The sequence below is a fragment of the Diachasma alloeum genome, unplaced genomic scaffold (assembly GCF_001412515.2).
Source record: "Diachasma alloeum isolate Michigan unplaced genomic scaffold, Dall2.0 Dall_scaffold_00374, whole genome shotgun sequence".
NCBI classification, from domain to species: Eukaryota; Metazoa; Arthropoda; class Insecta; order Hymenoptera; family Braconidae; genus Diachasma; species Diachasma alloeum.
The window spans coordinates 451425-472592 of NW_021680513.1; the positions used below are offsets into that span (position 1 = coordinate 451425).

General features: G+C 37.3%; 1 protein-coding gene across 1 annotated transcript; it reads left to right on the top strand.

The window, feature by feature from the left end:
• Window positions 1–1587: 1587 nt before the first annotated feature.
• LOC107041721 lies at window positions 1588–20744 on the top strand. Its single transcript, XM_015262408.1, has 6 exons — window positions 1588–2095; window positions 2326–2542; window positions 17736–17992; window positions 18081–18144; window positions 18229–18477; window positions 19388–20744. Exons 2-6 carry the CDS (start codon window positions 2336–2338, stop codon window positions 19778–19780), a joined length of 1170 nt encoding a protein of 389 aa, XP_015117894.1. The 5' UTR covers window positions 1588–2095; window positions 2326–2335; the 3' UTR covers window positions 19781–20744.
• The last annotated feature ends 424 nt before the right edge of the window (window positions 20745–21168 follow it).

Here is a 21168-nt window from a genome sequence, read left to right on the forward strand (position 1 = left end):
TATGATTACTCCTAACGATATTCAATTTATTAAAAAAATACGCATTAGTACGCGATTGGTTAGTTCACCGATCTCCAAGCAGTTTTTGGGGATGTTCCATAGCTCTATTTTGATTATACCACACTGACAGAAAATATGGAAAGACTCTGTTGTTGTTAACAAGGCTTCCTAACTATGACTGTTATTCGTCAACTATTGACGGATGGTGTTAGCCGTTAAGAAGCCTCGATTAACAATAACTAAATCTTTCTGCACTGTTAAAAATGTTCGTCTGACTTTTCCGTGGCAAATTTCGGAAATTTTTATCATGTTCAAGTTTCACTCAAATTTAAGGAAATCATGTCATTGAAAAATCAAATATTCCATTTATTTTCTGTTCAAATGATCTGGAAATCAATGAACTACTTGATGTTTCTGTTCGATTATTCTGTGAAAATAGAGAAAAATCAGGAAAATTCAGGGAAAAAACGTTAATTCATGTCATTTTGTTTCTGAATATTCATATTTCACTGAAAATTCAATCAAGTTGTGAAATTTCCATCTCACTCTCACTGGAAACTCATGAATTTCCGTGAATTCTACTTGAAACTTGAAATTTCATGACCATTTTTTCCCTAAATCCAATTCAATGTCACTTTCATGACACTTACTATATCTTCCATGAAATTTCAAAAAAATTTCCAACAGTATATCAGTGCACCCATTCGACTCTTCAAACCTTTTACACTGTTAGAAAAAAAATGAAATTTGGTGACATTGAATGCAATTTAGAGGGAAAAATAATGAAAATTCAGATTTCATTGAATTCAGATTTCAATATAAAAATTTTGAGTGGCATTATGATAAGAATTCCTCCACGTATTTGAATTTTCAATGAAAACATGAATATTCAGTGTCAAATTACACCGAATTTTCAATTAATTTTCCATTAATTGAAAATTCAAAAATATATTCACCAGACTTTTACTGATTTCTATCAATTTTCAGGGAATCATTACACTGATATTTACAGTTCTCATTGATTTTTCCATGAAATTTGAATTTTCAACGAAGAAATCCCTTGAAATTTCAGTGGAACTAAAATATGATGCGAAATTCCAAAAAGTGTATCCAAAATGTGAGCCAAAAACTCTTAACAGTGAGATGCCATGATCGTTTTATTTATTTTTCTCGTTTGACTCTTGTAACGATTTGTCTCTTGGGATCGTTTTGCTCTTCCTCTCTCCCGTTCGACCTCGTCATTATTGTTCGACTCTGACCAAAATATCCGATTTGTTAAATTTCAAAAAATATATTCTACAGTGAATACAGCCCCCACTCCAGAAGTTGTAAAAAAATCGTGAAAACAACATCACAACTCAACCTCCAATTGCGTGCAGGTATTATGAAGTTTAAAAGAGCGAGACAGTGAGAATAATACAGGACGCCCCCGCATGGGTTTGACAGTGTAGGAGGGAACACCGGGGGTTATACGCTTGTCGTGGCTTGGTAGTCGGTCGCGCATAAAACGCTGTGTCGCTTCGTACCGCTCTGCACGTTATAGTACTCCCTCTCTCTCCTCTTCTGTGTTCTGTGCTACACCGGACGTGGGCTGGCCCCCACAAGCGAAAATACAAGCGAGTAAGAGGCCCAAGCATTCAAGAGGAAGAGAGATGGAGCGGGGGAACAACACAAGAGTGTCTGGCCGGAGGAACTGAGTGGAGTAAACTCGACAGTCGAGCCGCAGCTACCGTGACGAAAGCCTCGTCATCCTTATCATTCAATTCTCAGTTCATTCGAAACTTCATGTTTCCTCTTGAACAATAACATTCGAAGTGAATCTTGATCAAAATAGATCAACCAATTCTTCAGGAGAATTAAAACCCATGGGACTATTCGAATACTTGAATGTTTATCAATGGAGGAAATCGAGTGCAAAAGTGATGACAAAAAATTGTCACCTCGCGTTGTAATTGACCGATGACTGTGCCGAGTAAAATTGTAGTGCGGTGACTCGTCTCGGTAGTGACTCGACGCCTCACGGAATTCAATCCGAGTGGTATTTTCAATAAACCAGAGGAATTTCCCAGTGATTACAGCGGTTTTGTTACCAGAGGTGTGGCATAACCGCGTTTAAAAAATATTTTAATATCATTTTCCATTTGTCCATACCTGGCAATTAAAGGTCCACGCACGTGCGGCTGTACAGCCGTCACGCGCACCCCCTCTCTCATTTGCATTCTAATCCCGATTTAGTGTATTGAATTTTTAACACTCACTGTCTGTCCACTTGGTGATTAACTTATCATCTTGTTTTTTTTCCTCTGTTCTTGATGTTTGCAATAGGTGATAAGGGATGCTGAAACACGTATCGATATCGCCGTGGCGCAGTCGATCGGACAGCGTGAGTCTGGCATCGAGCATCGGTGATACGAGCAGTTGTGAAAGCGGAAGTCCAACCCCAGGTCACACACCACCACCCTCGAGGGCATCATCATGCGCATCGCTGGCACCCCTCACTGCGCTCTCAAGCTTTTCACTTGCTGACACGGCACCTCAACAGGTATACACTGATTTTTTTCCCACATTTGGCCGTGAATAGGGAAAATTTTCGGGCGAGATGAATTGGAGATGAAATTTATTTGTTATTTCACACCAACACCAGACGCTTTCTTCTTTTTGCGTCTGTCTAACTACCACCGTGGGAAGATTCTCGCAGTCTCTCGTGTTTGTTATGTATCGTCTCGTATGGCGAATGAAAAAAAAAGTTTATGAACGCAACAGACACTGGGCCCGTTGGGGCCCCCACACATGGTTACGATGATATTTTTCTCTCATTTCTCCTCACGTTTTTCTAATCAAATCTCATATTTTTTCGGTTTCCCTCTCTTTAAACACTTGAGCCTCCGATAACCGAGACGTATTATGCGGCGAAGTGTTGAAAAGAGATAAAAATAGCGTGCAGTTAAGTCACTCGAATCAGTTTAATGAGAAATAAAAGAGTCATAGGAGAAGAAATAAAGGAGATAATGAATGAAATGAGACTGAATTGGTTTAACCGGCTGGAGGAATTTTTCTGTTATGCTTCCTCGATGCAATTACATCTCCGGCCTCTGACTTCCGTCGCGGTGTCCACTACGGGTTGTTTCCGGTCCTCGAGCCGCTCTCTCGTAGAGGACGATCGTTCCCATCTGTCGTGAGGGGGGAAATTCTCCGGAGAGGCCGTACATCCTGCGGGCTCGCGTGCGCGTGCGGGCGAGGGATTGACGGAAAAATAATAAGGGTCGAAAGGGGGGGGGGGGAGGAATTTAAATCACGTTGGTATGTCTTCCCTTGGAGGATCGATTACCCAAAGAAGATCTGAGTGGTATTTATAAAGTCGTTTCCCGGGTTAGCTCTGGGATTATTTGGTATGTGAGATTATCGATATATACTGGAGACCTGTTTCACGTTCGATTAGTTCCCTTTTAATTGTACAAATGTTTATTCACTAAATGCTGCTAAATATCGAGGACCAATAGATGATAAACAAGTGGATAACTGAGTTTTTTGGAAATGAGTGTGAATGTTCATATTGCGTATGAACTAAATGAAAATTTAGTTCATACGCAATACTCCCTCCCGTGTTCACTAATAAGCAGATGAAATTTTATTATTGAATTTCAGGTTTTGGGGGTGAGGAATCTGAATTTATTTGCTATGTTTTCCTCCAGTCGTGCAATAATTTGTTATATACAAATTAGTCCCCATTTTCAGTAAACAAATTATTTTCCGCAAAAACCGGGAGAGATGCCGAAAAATGTTTCGAATAAAGTTATTCCTATTTTTCTTACGAATAACATGATTTTTGACTCATCGAAATTGGCCCAATAGTTCCCAAGATATGATTTGAAAACTGAGCGCGGGTGGATAGACTGCGCGGAAGACGGGTCACTATGGGCGCGAATCAGACTATCTAAACGAATATCATCTGCTTTCGTATGCTGTATTCCACTGGATAACTGCATAGAGGAATGATATCCGTAATATATTGATTATGTCTGATTTTTCCCATACACTACTCTTTATTACGGGCAAGGGACCAAACGCGTTGCGTGCTTCGGGAGGACGATGTAAAAATGTCACCGGCAACTTATGATGATAATATACAATTCCTATTACCAGATGAACGAAAGTCCCCTTTTCGTTGAAGTTAAAGATGTCTACAAGAATAAAAGAATGAGTCAATTATATGAAAATTCATCAATTTATACTCCACCTTTATTCATAGGGTTTTGGCAAAGTTGAGATAAAGAGTGTAGTTACAATAAGAAATACAAGACACCTGGTTAGCTCGGCAAGCACAAGTGTTACGTGACCATACTTTACACGTGCAAGAAGGAAATAGTTAAAATGATGGAGGAATCAATTTAGTTACTCGACTGGGCTTGAGAATGCCATTGACATTATCAAGCCCAAATAATTCTGGATTCAATTTCTCCCTCATAGGATCAAGACAGTAGATTCTATAAGGATCTATGAGATCCTACTGAGATCCTATAATCCGCGCCCATACTGACCCGTCTTCCGCGCAGTCTATCTACCCGCGCTCACTTTTCAACTGACATCTCGGGAACTATTGGGCCAATTTCGATGAGTCAAAAGTCATTTAATTCATAAGAAAAAAGAGGAATAACTTTCATTCGAGGCATTTTTCTGTAGTTCTCCCGGTTTTTACGGAACATCATTTGTTCACAGAAAATGGGGACTAATTTGATTATGACAAATTATTGGGCGACTGGAGGAAAAAAATAAAAAAATTCGGATTCCTCGCCCCCAGAAACATGAAATCCTGTGATAAAATTTCATCGACCTCTTAGTGACCACGGGAGGGTGGTATTATGTATGGACTAGTTAGCAATTTGCTCCCGAATGGATTCTCGTCTTTAAAACTGTTGTTTTACTATTCTTTTCTTTTCGCTTTTTATATGCTGTAATATAATTAGTAATTTAAATCTGTCGTGAATTGGTAAACTAGGATAAGTGCATTTTTGTCGAAAACGCGTTTTCTGGCTAAATCACGCCCCAACAATGGTCAGGAAGCGATTTGGTTTTGGGAAAAATTTTCGATAAAAATGCACTTATCCTAGTTTACCAATTCACGATAGAAATGTCATCATATTTGTTGTACAATATTCCGTAGTTTACATTATCTTGCCTTGAAATCCGCATGAAACACGACTTCGGTTCCATTTCCAGGTTTCCAAGAAATTATAAAAATTAATTGGTGAAGGACAATACTCCACATTGCGTCCGCATCATCCATATCGACGTTTCTCTGAGATAATTCGGTACGTGAGATTATCAAAATATACTGGAGACCTGTTTCGCGTTCAACTACTTCTCTTTATTCAATTGCACAAATGTTTATTCACTAAATGCCGATAAATATCGAGGCCCCGATAAATATAGAAGGTAAACAAGGGGATACTTGCTTTATTTATAAAGAGTATATACACGGAGAGAAATATTCAAGAAAAATTACGGAACATTTCACGTAATCCGCAAGCGAGAATCGTTGTCACTGAATTTCTATAGGAATATAAGAGAATAAATCTGAAACATTCAGTAAATTTTCGGGTCTGTCACCGAAAAAATACGAAAAAGTCACGGAATTTTTCTGGAAGTTGTAAAATCTAACAGAAACTTCAAGACTTATTATGCCTCAGAACATGAAAATTCTTGGATGTTTAAGATTTTTTACGAAAAGTTCCGGAAAAATTACGGAACGTGTTAAAATCTCCCCCTCACGGTGACTCAAGGCTAGCCCTGAGGCGTCGGACGGATGAGTAATTTTTACGGAACAGATCGTAGAATTTACGTGACGATTGACACTTTTTATTGAATTTTACTTCGCTCCCAGATTACGTTTCGAAACGTAATTTTCACGTCTTTTTTCTGGTAATTTTTATTGAATATTATTCTCCGTGTACTGTTGCTAACGACTTAGCAATTAGTTTTTGAATGGATTCTCTTCTTTTAGAATTTTTATTTTACTATTCATTCCTTTTTTCGTGTTGTATATTATACTATTAGAAATTTTTTAAAATTTCATGGAAGATATAGTAGATTTCATGAGAGTGACATTGAATCGGATTTAGGGAAAAAATGGTTATGAAATTTCAAATTTTAAGTATAATTCACGGAAATCCATGAGTTTTCAGTAGGAGTGAGATGGAAATTTCACAACTTGATTGAATTTTCAGTGGAACATGAATATTCAGAAGCAAAATGACATGAATTTTCAATTTTCCCCTGAATTTCCCTGATTTTTATGAATTTTCACAGAATAATTGAACTGAACAATCAAGTATTTTATTGATTTCCAGATCATTTGAACAGAAAATCAATGGAATATTCGATTTTTCAATGATAAGATTTCCTGAAACTGTAGTGGAACTTGGACACGATAAAAATTTCCGGAATTTGACATGGAAAATTCACGATTAGTAATTGAAATGTTATCATATTTATTGCTTAATAACCCGTTTTTCGCATTATCCTGCATTCTAACCCTCATGAGCCCCGAATTTGATTTCGATTGTAGGTTTCCAAAAAATTATAAAAATTAATTGGTGAAATACTTAACATTGCACACCACGTCATTCACGTCGACGTATCTCCGGTATAAGTCGGCACGTTCAATTACTTCGCTTTATTTAATTACACAGAATGTTTATTCACTAAATGCCGTGTGAATTCCATTTTTCGAAACCCGAGTAATAGCCAACGACACGAAATAACGCAGAACTGCCAGAATAAACATCTCATGCGCTGAAAATAGTGCGAAATATGTTTAAACAGTTCTGTGGGAATTTAGAACTGTACAAAACATCCTGAAGGAATTGTTTCACAGTTTACCTTATTCTTTTTGTTTTCGCGAAAAAATGAAATGCTCCCTCCTGCCATCTGGCACCAAGGTCTCTCGGTGCCATGTAATTGCGTCAAAACCAGCAACAGATGCATCACGTTTAAGCGGTCAACGACGTGCCAAACCCCAAAAGTTCAATTGCAGTTGCTGTATCTTCTTTTTTATTCTTGAATAAAGAGGAATGAAATAACAGAAATAAAGTTCAATGAAGGAAGGAATGTATATCGATGGCTGGGAGGAATAGCGTGATGAAGGGGCTTTCGTCGGGTTTGCGGTTACGAATGCAAAAGTAACAATGAATAGAAAGCCTTTGGGAATTTTGTTAAAAAGAAGAATTGAGTGTTTCTCGGTGTATTCCCTGTATCACGCAACATCCATAACACACGGAGGTTCTCAATTTCCGTTCCAATGGATATTTCAGTGATGAATACTGATAGACGTATTTATTTACTAATAAATTATTAATATTCTTCACTAATTAACGAGTGTACATTTAAGGGAAAAAATATGAGACGCAAGACTTCCATAAAAATCATTTATTGATAACAAATACTCGTCCATATATGCACTGAAAAGAATATAAACGTTTCCCCAAACAACACATTTGAACTAAAAATATCACAAGTTGAGAATTGTCAAGATAGAAATTGTCTCCTTTGAACAAACGAAAGTTTCCATCATGAATAACCAGCAACGGAATGTTCGATTCAAGAGGCGAATGATTCGCGCGAGATGGTGCCTGTTCAGGATGGAAATATCTTTCATAAAGTGAAGTTGATCAAGAAATATTTTGTTCCCAAGTTACAGAATTCCCATCATATCATCGTTATGATTCTTTTCAAAAATTAATTTTTCATTGTTAAGTATTTGATGGTCGAAATGAAGGACTAATCTCCCATGTGTCGCATAAAACGAACATTTTCCGGGACCAAAATACGTACGGCACTATGGATTAACGAATAAGGAGTGTTAGGAATAAGATTCCTTGCATCTACAGAAAATAACAATTTTGGAAACAACTAATAGTATACTGTGTTACTAGTACGTAAAGTTCCACTTTTTCGCACGCACGTGTAACGCATCCAATTTTTTGTGATATCTGCCGAGTTTATTGTTCGGAACGGTAGTGGGGGTAAAGTGGTTGTTTTTGTGCAGAAGTGCATAAGTTAGCTTTTCGCACGAGAATTCACTTTACGCACGCCATGCGGAAAACAACCGCTTTACGCACACTAAACCGTTTTAAAATAGTACATTTCGACACTAGGCCGTGAAGAACTTTTCTGGCTAATATGAGGTGGGATCATAAAAACTAACCAATTTGGGGATTGTTTTTAAGAACGAATGTTTTCTAAAATCAATGCTGAATTTTTCTCAATTTTAGAACATTTTCAGATTGAACTAAAACATTGCGGCCGAGGTATTTAAAGGGCGTAAGTGCTCCATACATAGGGAGGGGTGCCTAAATATCGGGAATTTCAGATGTAAGGAGGGGGGATTTTGCAAAGAGGAAGAGGGGGAGTTGTGAATTAAGAAAAAAATTTGGTCCTTGAATTTAAGACTCCACAATTAAGGGTCACAAGGGTTAGCGTAAGGGTCACAAGGGTCAAAATTAGGGTCTCTGTATTTTCTCTATATTATAAAAATCCAAATCGACTTCTGGTGATGAAAATTTGGTACTCGAAATTAAGGCTCCAAAATTAAGGGTCAAAATAAGAATCACGAAGGGTATAATGAGGGTCAAAATAAAAATCATGAGGGTCATATTGGAGTTGGTGAGCGGAGCGAGCAGGGGGCATAGCCTCATAGTCTCGCTCATAGTTGTATAATATAATTGATATATTTTCATTAGAAAAAAACAAATACTTTACCCATACTATACTCCCGAACACTAAACACGACAGGTGCGTCCGCATAAGTGCAACTTTACGCACTAGTAACACAATATATTTTTTTGAAACAAGCAAATTAATTTCTATGACAAAGGTGTTTCATCTCAGGGGATTGTTCAAATATTCAGCACAAGATTTGTCATTTTCAGTAATTTTCAATTTACGATTGTTTCGGTCCCAACATGTCCTGTTTGAGAACATATTGCTTCTTGATGAAGAGAAACATATGGAGGACTGGGGAATATGAGGCTCCACTAAGGAATTGTTGTTTTTGGTTTTGAAGAATTGAAACTAGCCGTCTCGATATCCGATTCAAGGGCAATCTCTCTCGCGCGCCACTCGCGATCTATTGACACTTGGTCAAGTGATGTTAAACGGCGAGGTTAATTGATACACCGAGCAGTATACGTGTACTCGAGGCCTATTTTTGGAGTCAATTTGTGAGCAGTCTCAGTTTGTGAGCCGAGACAGTTGGAAAATCGGATAATTGAGGGTTTTGGTTTTGTGGGAGGAATTGGAAAATTGAGACGAGGGTCAATTGCTCGGAGTTATTTCCTTTTGTTGGGGGCAATATTTGTTACGGTAGTGGAGGGGGTGAGGCAAAATAGAACCTTTGGAATTTTTAATGTGTGCTGAGCAAACGCTATGATTCAGAGGATGTTGATCTCATTGTTGTTGGAAATCGGCTTTTGGGAGATATCTTGGAATCTAAGGGAGGTAACGAAATATTCGTAGAAAACTTTTTTGACGAGCAATGTAAAATTTGCGTGGATAGAGTGAGACCTCAGATGCTCCTGAAATATTTGACAAACATAAATTTATGTGAAACTCTAATGAAGTTTGTTAGTGAAAAATCTGAGTGATTAATAAAATTTTATTCGGACTTCAAACTTGAATTAGACATGATAGTAAAATGCTTGAAAATTATGAACAATCAGGTAAGTATTTTCTTCGAATTCTGATCTATTCGCAATTGAATTTCATGAGATGTTCAATTTTAGTTGTCAAATCTCGTAAAGACGAATGGTATTGTTCCCCTCACTGTACCGCACAGATAACAAAAATAATTTTCAAGCATTTCTAATTTTTAGGGACTCTTGATCCTACCTCAAGTCATCCTTGGAATAAAGGATCTTCTTATTGAAATCTAGAGAGAAGTTTCCGTAAAATTCAAAATTGAAAAGTCATTAAATCTCAGTGACAAATTTAATAGAAAGAGGTACTGTCAGAATTTTTGTCTGATTTTCAAGATCATATTGGAGAAAACGTGGGTTTCAATTAATAAGGGATTATTCAATTAAAATGAGACGAACAAAAAAATACAAAGGGAAATTTCAAAATTAGAGCAAAGAATGAATAACAATTGAGTGACGCTAACTTCAAAGAAGAGGTTCGGAGAAAGAAAAAAGAATCTATGAACGGTGGAATGTAATTGGAAAACTTGGAGATTTGTTATAAAATGACTGAAAAATTACTGACAAAAACACTTGTTTAAAGGACTCGTTCGCTGTTAGAACTGCCCTGTCCCTAGAAATTAAGGATCTTCCCTTAAAAACCAAAACTTTTGTTTCTTCGGGTGAGTTTTTGGTATTCTAAATCGATATCTTGCAATCTAGAAGAGATTGTGAGATATTCATACAGACCTTTTTTGTAGATCAAGTAAGATCCACAAAAAGATCTATTCAGATGCCGCTAGGGCCCCTAATTTTAAAGTTGAGATATCATAGTTTTTTGAAAGTCACCACACATTCTGTCTATTCAATGACAAAAAAAATTACCTGGAGGCAATTACACATACTTTAAACAAAGGGAACAAAAAGAATTGATCCACAGACCTGTATATTTTCCGTATGTGCCCTACTTTCAAAATTTGGCTTTCTAAATTCCCAAAATTTTGATAACCATTATAATTAGATTGCAGATAGGCTTGTGAAACTAGCAGGCACGGAGTTTCCTGTCCTAGAAAATCCGGAAGAAAATTGAACACGAAACTTCAGGATCCAACACTGCGACAAAAAGTGAAATTTCTTGGACGGTTCAAAAGTAATTTTTAGGAAACCAACATTATTTTCAATTTGTGGGAAAAAAGTAATAAAACTTCGAATTTCACTGAAAATTGAATGAAATTCCAAATTAACTTCAAATTCAAGGATTTTTATTCATTTTCATGGAATAATTCAACTAACTTCTAGTTTCAAACGATTTTTCCAACAAATTGTGAATTTTCTACAGGGAAAGTCACTGCATAATAATTTCCAAGAAGTCTACCGGAAATTTCTCCCAAACTTTATCAACAATGAACACTAAAACGCCGAAAAAGAAAATCTCATCAACTTGCAACTGCGTTCCCCCTAAAATTACAGTAGGCCCAAATGATGTAAGCCATCCATTCGACAATTAGAACAAAGGTATCTCACAACACATCTGGAACTTCTCCCTCCACCACTACCACCACCACCACAGATGTATCATCCTCCCATTAATATCAACAAGGAAACAAGAGAAGAAAAAAAATCCTAAAGCGAATTTTTTCTTAATTAGGCTGCCCCAGCTGTCGAAGCACTTGATCCTTTATATAAAAATCCGGAAAAAACAATTACCGTGTGCCCGCATATAAGGCACGACGACAAAGCCCGAGGTAGAAAGGCATCAGGGCAGCCGGATGCTCATTCACACGTACAACGCGTATGACAAGGAATAAAAGAAATCCACCAATAGGACTATCAACCACGTTTTTGTCTACACATGTGTGTAGACTCGATATACATGGATGTTGAGGGCGCGTGCGAGAGTGAAAAAAAGGAAAATACATTACATCAAGTTGATGGTTTGAAGGCACTAGTGCACACCATTGGGTTATGCTAGCTCGTTTAAAACAATCAGCCTCTGGCTGCTGGCGCTGTGGCGCATGAGGAAGAAGCAATTAAGCCAAGTCGTATCCGTTTGTTGGGATGACGCTTGAATTGTACAGTAGGTACTAGAGAGAAGTGAGGACTATAAGTACATCGGTACTACCCCGATATATCCAGAGCCTTTGGAACAACATCTGCCGCCATTTCCTCTTGTGTTTCAACCTCTTCGCATGGGGGCACGAGCGCACGCGCCAACGAGAGCGAGGATGTTCGCTCGAGAGAAGGGAAACACCTTTGTTTCCTCCTTCAAAAATCCATCAACGTATATAGGCCTTTGGTGATGTAAATGCGTGTGGTTGAGAGTTGCAAATACAGAACAAAGAGGAGGAAATGTTACGGGGGATGGATTATGGAAAATGAGTTTTCTTGTTTTTATTAGTCATTCTTGAATAATTGTCATTGGGGGGATTCATCACAGGTACATTGTTAGGAGTACATTGTTTGATTTTAATTGATCGATTTTCAACTAATTGACATATTTTCATATGCTAACACTTCGTTGGTCGCGCTATGAGCGCAGCGCGGCGCCGCACTTTTTCAGATTTTTTAAATTACACTGCAGTAAAGCTTCGGAAAATTTTTAAGAAATTTGACATCTTATGTTGAAGTGTCTAGAAGTCCTATCAATGAAAAAATCCGCAAACAATATGATAAGTAGTTGGATTTTCAAATTTATATTCCGAAGCCCCGGGCCGTGTCCCGTGTATAAGGCGAATTTTCAGAAAAACATGGCAAATTTCAGCTTGAATATATAATTAAGGGCAATATTGAACATAACTAGTGGATTGGGCTGTTGGTCACTCGCTGCGCTCGCTCCCATTGCGGGTGGGTTGGTAGCGGATGTATTCATGTGGGTCTGACCCGTCAGACGGGTCGCACCAACAACTTCCCGATATTATTATTCCTCCCATTTTGACTAAAAGAATCCTTTTCAACTCTCAATACTCTGTTTATTTGTTCATGAGAAACCCTTGTTTTTAATTACATCATATTCATAACTATACTCACATCATTAACATTGCCAGGGAGGAAAGCATCAATTTCCGCACTGCTCGTAAAGTCATACTCAAGCGACATTTTGGTAAACACAGTTCTCACTTGATAATTTTATCAAAGCACACGCCGGTTCGACACAGTCGGTGTACATGCCGGAAGTAGACGTAAAAACTTGGTCAATCAAAAGATGTCGCGTTCATGAGAAATGTGTCGCATTTTCATGAGACGAAGCACACCACTGATCTCAGCATTTGTTTTCATATAATATTTCTCTTAACTCGAAATACGATAAGATTTCTAGTATTGAGAGTTAATATTAACATCGGAGTGATATAAATAATAAGAAATTTGGAAAAACAACACACTTTCTTGGCAACTAACTTCAGATGAGTTAGTGACCAATTAATAGAGGCGCCAGTCGATAACGATGTATTCCAATTGGAATTTTTTTATTTCTCATTTATTGATAGAAAACGGCAATTTTTGGAAGGAATCGAAGAGAAGTATGAAATTTTTTTCATTATAATCGTTCTATATGTGATTTTCATGAGTTTAAGAAAGTGTTCGTTGCTTTTTTGACCTTTTGAAATTTTCTTTCCGGGAAAACTCAAAAACCACTAAACAGATATCATCCAAAATCTAATCCGCTCTAAGTTGAGTGAAAATCTATCGATTGGAAAAAAAAAGTCAAATCGGACAATTCGTTCACGAGAAATCGTTAACCAANCGGCAATTTTTGGAAGGAATCGAAGAGAAGTATGAAATTTTTTTCATTATAATCGTTCTATATGTGATTTTCATGAGTTTAAGAAAGTGTTCGTTGCTTTTTTGACCTTTTGAAATTTTCTTTCCGGGAAAACTCAAAAACCACTAAACAGATATCATCCAAAATCTAATCCGCTCTAAGTTGAGTGAAAATCTATCGATTGGAAAAAAAAAGTCAAATCGGACAATTCGTTCACGAGAAATCGTTAACCAAAATTTTGACCACGTACATACCTAGTAACACACACACACACACAGACAGACATTTTGTTTAAAATTGTCTAGGAACATCGAAAAGACCTTGAAACATGGATATTTGATGAAAAATCGATTTTTGGTTTTCGGGGCCATTACAATAACTTCCCTGCCGGGAAGTTGAAAAATCTCACGGGACTTCTTCAAGCATACGATCTAGATCACTCTTGATTTTTTCCAGATTTTTCCTAGATCTTTCAAATTTATCATTATGTTGATTTATACTGGTGCAGCGCGGCGCCTACAGTGCGTCCAACGGCGTTCATAACACCAAGAGTGTTAATTGTGAACTTCGAGACTTTAAAAAACAGGTGTAATAATTCGTGAAATTCTCACTGGTTTTTTTAATTTTTACAAGTCAAAGACGAGTTCATCAATTGAGCTCATTATGGATTCATTACAACGCGCAAGAATTGTATCTTATGAGAAAAAAATATTTCGTTTGATGAACATTTCAATGAATCGTCAACATTAAAAAAGTCAAGAGTGTCCGCATTGCCTTACCCCTTTATTCATAATCCTTGAAACTTCTATCATTTAAACTATACTAGTTACATAACATAACTTCAATTTTGAAGAGTAAAATCTCCAGTAAATTTTACACAAAAGGTAATATGAATAAAAACATTCTGGTTAAGTTTGTGTTCAATCGGCCGTCTAGTATTATCGATAATAATTAATCTAGAAGTGCAAAAATATTACAACGTCAATGTCACTTTCGTAATAAATAATTCATATTTCTGTGTGTTCGAAACGGTGTGTTATGCCCAATCACGTTAGTCAACTGAGAGACTATTGTTTAAAAAAATAATTCAAGAATGAATTTGATGGATCAACTTCGTACACTCACCAAAGTTAGAATTCATTCCCAAAAAACCTAAATGATGAATAATTTATTTTGCCTTTTTTAATCTGGAGTTTATACATGCTACTTAAAGAAATTTCATTCATCAAATCCTCTTCAAATCACCTGATTTTCCATTAACTAAATTACTAAACATTTCAACTAATTCAATTCAGCAGCGAAGCGGTAAAACGGTCCAAGTTGATTTTTTTTTTTTTTTTTTTGGCCTCGGAGTCCCTTTTTCGGGTCCCATTCGGCACTCTATCCAACCCTATGCATGCGGCTGTGGATTCTACACTGTACCGCATTCGCACTTCTATAGAACATAGAAGTAGCATGGAGAAACCACAGAAAACCCATGCCGGTACAGGCGCGGTTCCTCTATTAGCAACCTCCCGCTCGCCGGAGCCTTCCGTTGAAAAATTCGGTTCCACGGGGAATCGAACTCACAACCTTTCGCACACTAGACTTGCGTCTAATCCACTCGGCCACCGACGTCGGTGGTCCAAGTTGATTTAACCCTTAGCCGAGTTTGCGAGGAATATCTCCGAATGCAAGAGAGATAATGAAATTTTCGTACTAACCATTTTTAGTAGAGCCAATTGAGGACTACAAGAAAGGTCATGACAAAAATTTTTCTATCTCCCTTAGCTTAGATTTCGAGATATTCATTGAAAACTAACCAATCAAAATCGACTTGAGCAGTTTTACCGCTTTGCTACTGAATTGTTCTTGAATCTTCCAATAATTTCCCCTCGAAATCCGACACAAAATTATCCATTATTTCTCGAAAAACTTGATCCACGCCATCCCACAATTTGAAGGTCTTCAAAAGGTCAACCAATCCCCACTCCAAAAATCTGTCGAAACGGTTTCCCTATCACTTACCAAATAAAAAACAACCAAAGAATGTCGATTATCGATAGGACGAAGTTTCCAGCAATTTGGAAAGGATTCACGATCCACCGGTCATATATGGTTTCGTTGGACGGGGCACTCAACGATACACAGTCAGAGGGGGAAATTGGATGAATTGTGTATTGGCCAATGGATATAATTCCAGGCGGCGGGCCATCGGATGTCGTAGTGCACCTCGGGCCCCGCTTCGATTATGTAAACCGGGTCGTGTGACGGGCCCGCAGTGTACAAAGGAAGACGAGGGTGAATAAAACAGTTCGATCAACCGATGTTTCGTTTCCTATCTGAATTTTTTTCCCTTCTTTCAGCCGATTTTACCTCCATCCTCTCTAGAAAACATCTCGTGCGAAAATTCATTCGGCACACAACGAGGCGTTATAATATACCCGGTACAAGCAAGACAATAATAATTCCCGAGGCAGCTCCCAGGCTTTCTTATGAACACAGAGACGCGTCGTTGACGATGCCTATTGTCTTTTATAAACTTTGAAATGAGAGAGAGGGATTAATGAGACGCGTTGGAGGAGTAGGCGAGTGATTTCATCCGGGAAAGCGTGGATATTGTTCTTATTAGTGTTACGAATGCTTTCGAAAGTAAGAAGACGCGTCATCTATGATTTAATTGTATTTTGTTATATGCGTGTCGAGTAACGTTTTCCTACACCGGGAGAATCAAGTTTAGTCTACGTTAGCATTTATTATTCGATCTCCCCCTTTGTGTATATTAATATCATTAGGGCCATGCGACACCGGTGCAGTGTCGCAGTGTCAACTTCGTATACATTTTTTTTCACTATCTTATTGCGATAGCGTGAAGCATATCGTCATTGCCGTCGCGCGATTAATTCAATTTGGAGGGAATGAGGAGAGCGTACGCGTTCGCACGAACTACTTTTTCATCATTTTTATTCTTGTCTATTTTCTGGCGCTCGTTGATGCTCACTCGGAAATGTACAATTTTAATCAACCTCGTTTTTTTTCTTTTCATTCTTTTCGCTATTGAATGATGTGGGGTAATTGTAATGGCATTTTCAAGGCTTATTTACCGGTTTGAAATAGAAAAAAGTAGAATAGGCATAACATGCTCGAAAAATTGTTATCAAAGTGGGGCTGAGACTGTCGTTTGGGATGTAAAAAATTAATTTTGAACGGAAATAGAGTGGGCTTTTGGGGTATTTTGGGAACACCCCAGGGCACCGGGTGGAAGATATTAGGCCCTCGACGAATCACTGGGCACGGCACACAACAGCCGGGAAATTGGGGAAAGGATGTGACTGCACGTGCTACCGGAGTCGGTGATCTCAAGTGTCTTCTTGAAATCGTACGATCCTACGATCTTCTTGGGATTTTTTTCGAAGTTTTTTTGCTCTTGACGGCGTTTCCGTTTTTATTTTTATGGGGAGGAAGAGTTAACCCATTACCACTCGTGCGACAAATCGTTAATGAGACTCGGCGGCTCTGTAATTTTTGGTGTCATTTTTCGAGTTTTGAAGGTTTTGCTGCTGTTGATTTAATGGTTCTCTTTCATGTTTTGTTATGTTCAATGTTCAAACAATTGACATATTGCCATATGTTTATTTTGAATAGGGAGGCTTTCAATTGCATTTGACATCGAAGGACGCGTGGAATATTCGAATCATTTCTAAAATTCAAACAAAATTGAACATTTTCCTTCGTTGGAAATTTGGTAATTCTTCAAGATTTCATTTTATTGTCGTATCAAAGTTAAATTTCACGTTCCACAAAACGCTTGATTGAAGCAGAAATGTAAATTCTTCAGAGAATTTTTTTTTAATTACTTGATTTTTCACCAACAAAATTCATTATTGTATGTCATCATAGTTAAATATTGGTAAACGTGAAACTACTTTAATGGGGTTTATTACACAATAAATTGTTAGAAATATATTGGAATTCATTTAATGATTTTCAAACTAATTGACGCATCTTCGCATATGAATTTTTCAGTGTTAAGATGATTCTATTTGAGATAAAATTGCTCCACAAATATTTGAGGAAATTAAACATTACATTGAATTGAATTTCTCATTAACTGACCCTGTTATCTTTTTGAGATTTTTGTCACCTTTTTTTGCCCGCGACGGCGCTGCCGTTTTTATTTTCATGGGAAGGAAGAGTTAACCCATTCGTGCGATAGATTGTTAGAGAGACTTGGCGGTTATGTAATTTTTTGGAATAATTGTTTGAGTTTTGAAGGGGATCCTGTTGATGTTTTTTTAATGTTTCTTCTTTGTATTTTGTTTCAGACGACGATTAAGGTCTATGCCAACTGTCTGCGATCTGACATCGAATATAAAACGCTGTCAATCACTTATGAAACAACATGTCGTGAGGTTGTAGAAAATTTGTTGAACAAATATAGAATGCGACACCGTGATCCACGATTATTTTATTTAACGATGGAGGTGACGGTTAGAAGAGCCAACGTAAGGACTATTCTGCCACTTGACGAGGATGCAAGACCTGCAGTTTTGCAGTCGTGTCATCCGAGAGGTGACTCGAGGTGAGAAACATGGATTAAAATTTGACGTAAAGAAAATTGCTGGCGCTTGTTTTATCGAGTTCATTAGAATATTCGGATTTTTTTGAAGGTTTTCACTGCAAACGAGACGAGGGGGACTTGTGAAAATCTACGACAGTGCACTTATGTCCGGGGTAAGTTCAATAAACGCTGGAGAAAAACCTTAATTGGAATTTACTTCGGGGAATTGACTAATTTCTTACGGGCTTTTGTTGCAGTCTAAATACAAGAGCCTTTTGATCTCGGAGAAAACGACTGTCGACGAATTAATTCAGATGCTGCTGAGCTGTTATAACTCCACTGAGAGGGTTGAACAGTTTTCTCTTTATGAAGTCAGTGAGGGTGAGGAGTATCAGAGGAAATTGCATCCCGATGATTCGCCCCTTAAAGTTACGCACAAGTGGACTAGTGTGGATAGACACCTGCGTATCAGGCGAAATCCAGATTACAACCCACACAGGAGAAAGGTAAATTGAATTCCGGATTATGGAGTTATTAAGCACCAACATTCCAATCTCATTGAGAAGAATTTTTCTTACATTATTTTGCGGACGTTGCGGGAAATTGCGAGCTTAGAGAAATATTTCAAGAGATTTTTCCTGGAGACAATTAGGATTTTGACAAGGAATATTTTTAAACCTATCATTTAGTCCAACATTCTAATGCAATTATTATGATATAACTTTCCTCTTGGAAATCAGTGGATTTGGAGGAAATAGTCGGGAGATTGTTAATAATTATTTGCTTCTTGAAAGTTTAAACTGAATTAATTCTTTCAAAAATTCGAAAAAATCTTGTTTTTCTTGAAAAATTAGAGAAAAAAAATTGAGACATTTGAAAAAATCTCAACTCTTCTTAAAAACACTAAATTCTTGGATTTCTCTTTATATTATGAAAATCCAAATCGACTTCTGTTACTAAAAATTTAATACTCGAAATTAAGACTCCACAATTAAGGGTCGCAAGGGTAAAAATAAGGATTATTGGCGAGCGGAGCGAACAGGGAGCGTAGCCCCCTAGTTCTAAAACAAAACTAAAAACTCCCGGATTTCAACCTTAATTACAGTCCAATCTGTCCTTTTCGTTCCTCTATTTTTCCATAAAATAACTCACGAATCTTACTGTTTATTTGTCTAAAATTACAAAATTATGTTAAATTCCTGAAACACCATTTTGCCCTCCGATCGGCCAGATTGTACCGTAATCTTTCGTGTGATTTTTTCCTCCTTGTTCCCTGTAAGAATGTCTCTTCTCCTTTTCCTCCAAACCCGCCACTTTCTGAAATATCTACAAAATAATCTGTACAGAATTCTCTGGATTTATCCTTTGTCATCCACAAACAGCTTCAATCAACCATTGCAATCTCATTTTTTCCAGAGTATGTGGGCATCAGAGTCGACAATAAGTGCAGCCCTGTCCCGATTAAATCTCCACAACAATCATCGTCTCCATCATCTGTCTCAGCAGTCCCTAAACGATGCCAATCCCCCGCCAACTGCCAGTGCAAACAATTCCCACTGCATGCTCCTACGACAATGCCCCAAGCACAAAATCAACAATCGTCACATGCACAATCACACGTACAATTCAATTCAAAATATCGGGATATCGGGATCAACGAGTCAGCAGCAGGACTGCGTCACAAACGTTGTTCCACGTGTTACGAAATTATCTGGTCTAATGCCACAGAGTTTACCTTCAACGCCATTGACGTCCAAGCATCTCGCAACACCGGGATACACGGATTACGAAAATTATCTCTACATATGATACCGTAACGAGGTCTTTATACATTTCCAGGTATCAATCTGAAACTGCCTTCTTAATCGTCAGTTTAATTTAATGTCTTTCCTAGTATGATGATTTTGTCGTTCAATTTCACTTGAACTATTTTCACTCGTTGGGTAACGAGGGATACAGAGAAATGGAGAAGTAAACTATGTCGTTAATTGTTAAGTAAATGAGACAAAAATGTACCAAAGGTAGCTGTATACTGTTCTCTTTAGGCAGCGTATCGAAGTGTAAAATTAATTTTAAGGAGTTGATGTTGCATTATGCTCGCCACAGGGAAAAAATTCTTCTTTTATTGAGAAAGGTGTTCCTTGAATCGATAATATTGTTTTCAAATGTAGAACAATGTTTTTAATTCTAAAACAGTGTTCTTTATTGAAGAGAATTACAATCATTTTTGTACCCAATCGTCTTTCTTTTCTGCAAACTGACTGTCTCAGTTTTCCGTGAAGAAAATGATGAACAAGCTCAAACTTTTGTTTTTCAGAAAAAGTTTACGAAAATAATTTGGATCTGTTCCGTATTCAAAGAGCATTTTTCTTAATTCCAGAAGACGCATTTAGTTCAGTTGTTATATTGATTCACAATGTTCAATTGAGGATATGCGAACAAACACTGTTTTACTCTCAAAATGATTCATTTGGATAAAGTGATGGATTTTCCTCTGTTCACAATCGTAACATTATTCTCTGATGTATATAAACAACGATTCTTTATTTATTGTCTGAAATTATAAGTTTAATTCTACTATTCGACGCAAATGCTTTTATTTAAGTCAATTGAAGAAGTTTGGTGATTAATTGTCAGAATAAAGTGTTCAATTTTTTACATGTGAAATTTTTATAAAACAACTTAGAGAATTGTGAAATAAGTGACTGGATTTTCTATGGCTTCATGACTACATAAACGCGAATAAATGGAGGAATAAATAATATGACTTGAAGCACTAAAGAGAGACTCATTTCTTCGCCAGTCGTACCCACATCTACTTTCAGGGGTAATAATGCTATACTTGGTAGGGTCGTAAAACACTCACCGATAGTCCGAAAATAGTGTATGCACCTGCCTTCTTAGAAAAGTGGAGCAGGAAAATATAAAAATAAAATGTGCAACAACAACTCACGGCTCCAGTGCTTAGTTCTGATTTGCATAGAAAAATATTCCTGGATATTTCCTTGTTTGATGAAGTATTTCAGGAGAAACCAATTATGCCAGCATAGAAAATTGCATGATTAATTTTTGAAACGTGTAATAATCACTCAAAAATGACTGCAAACTTCGCTTTAACCAGATTAAAAATTTATCAATTATTGAGATTAACAAAGAATGAATGATTCATGGGGTGCTTACAATTTGAAAATTACTGA

Coding starts and splice junctions, on each gene's coding strand:
- LOC107041721 (XM_015262408.1), top strand. CDS start 2,336: ATGCTGAAACACGTATCGATATCGCCGTGGCGCAGTCGATCGGACAGC. Junction 2,543..17,735: donor CTGACACGGCACCTCAACAG/GTATACACTGAT, acceptor ATTTTGTTTCAG/ACGACGATTAAGGTCTATGC. Junction 17,993..18,080: donor CATCCGAGAGGTGACTCGAG/GTGAGAAACATG, acceptor ATTTTTTTGAAG/GTTTTCACTGCAAACGAGAC.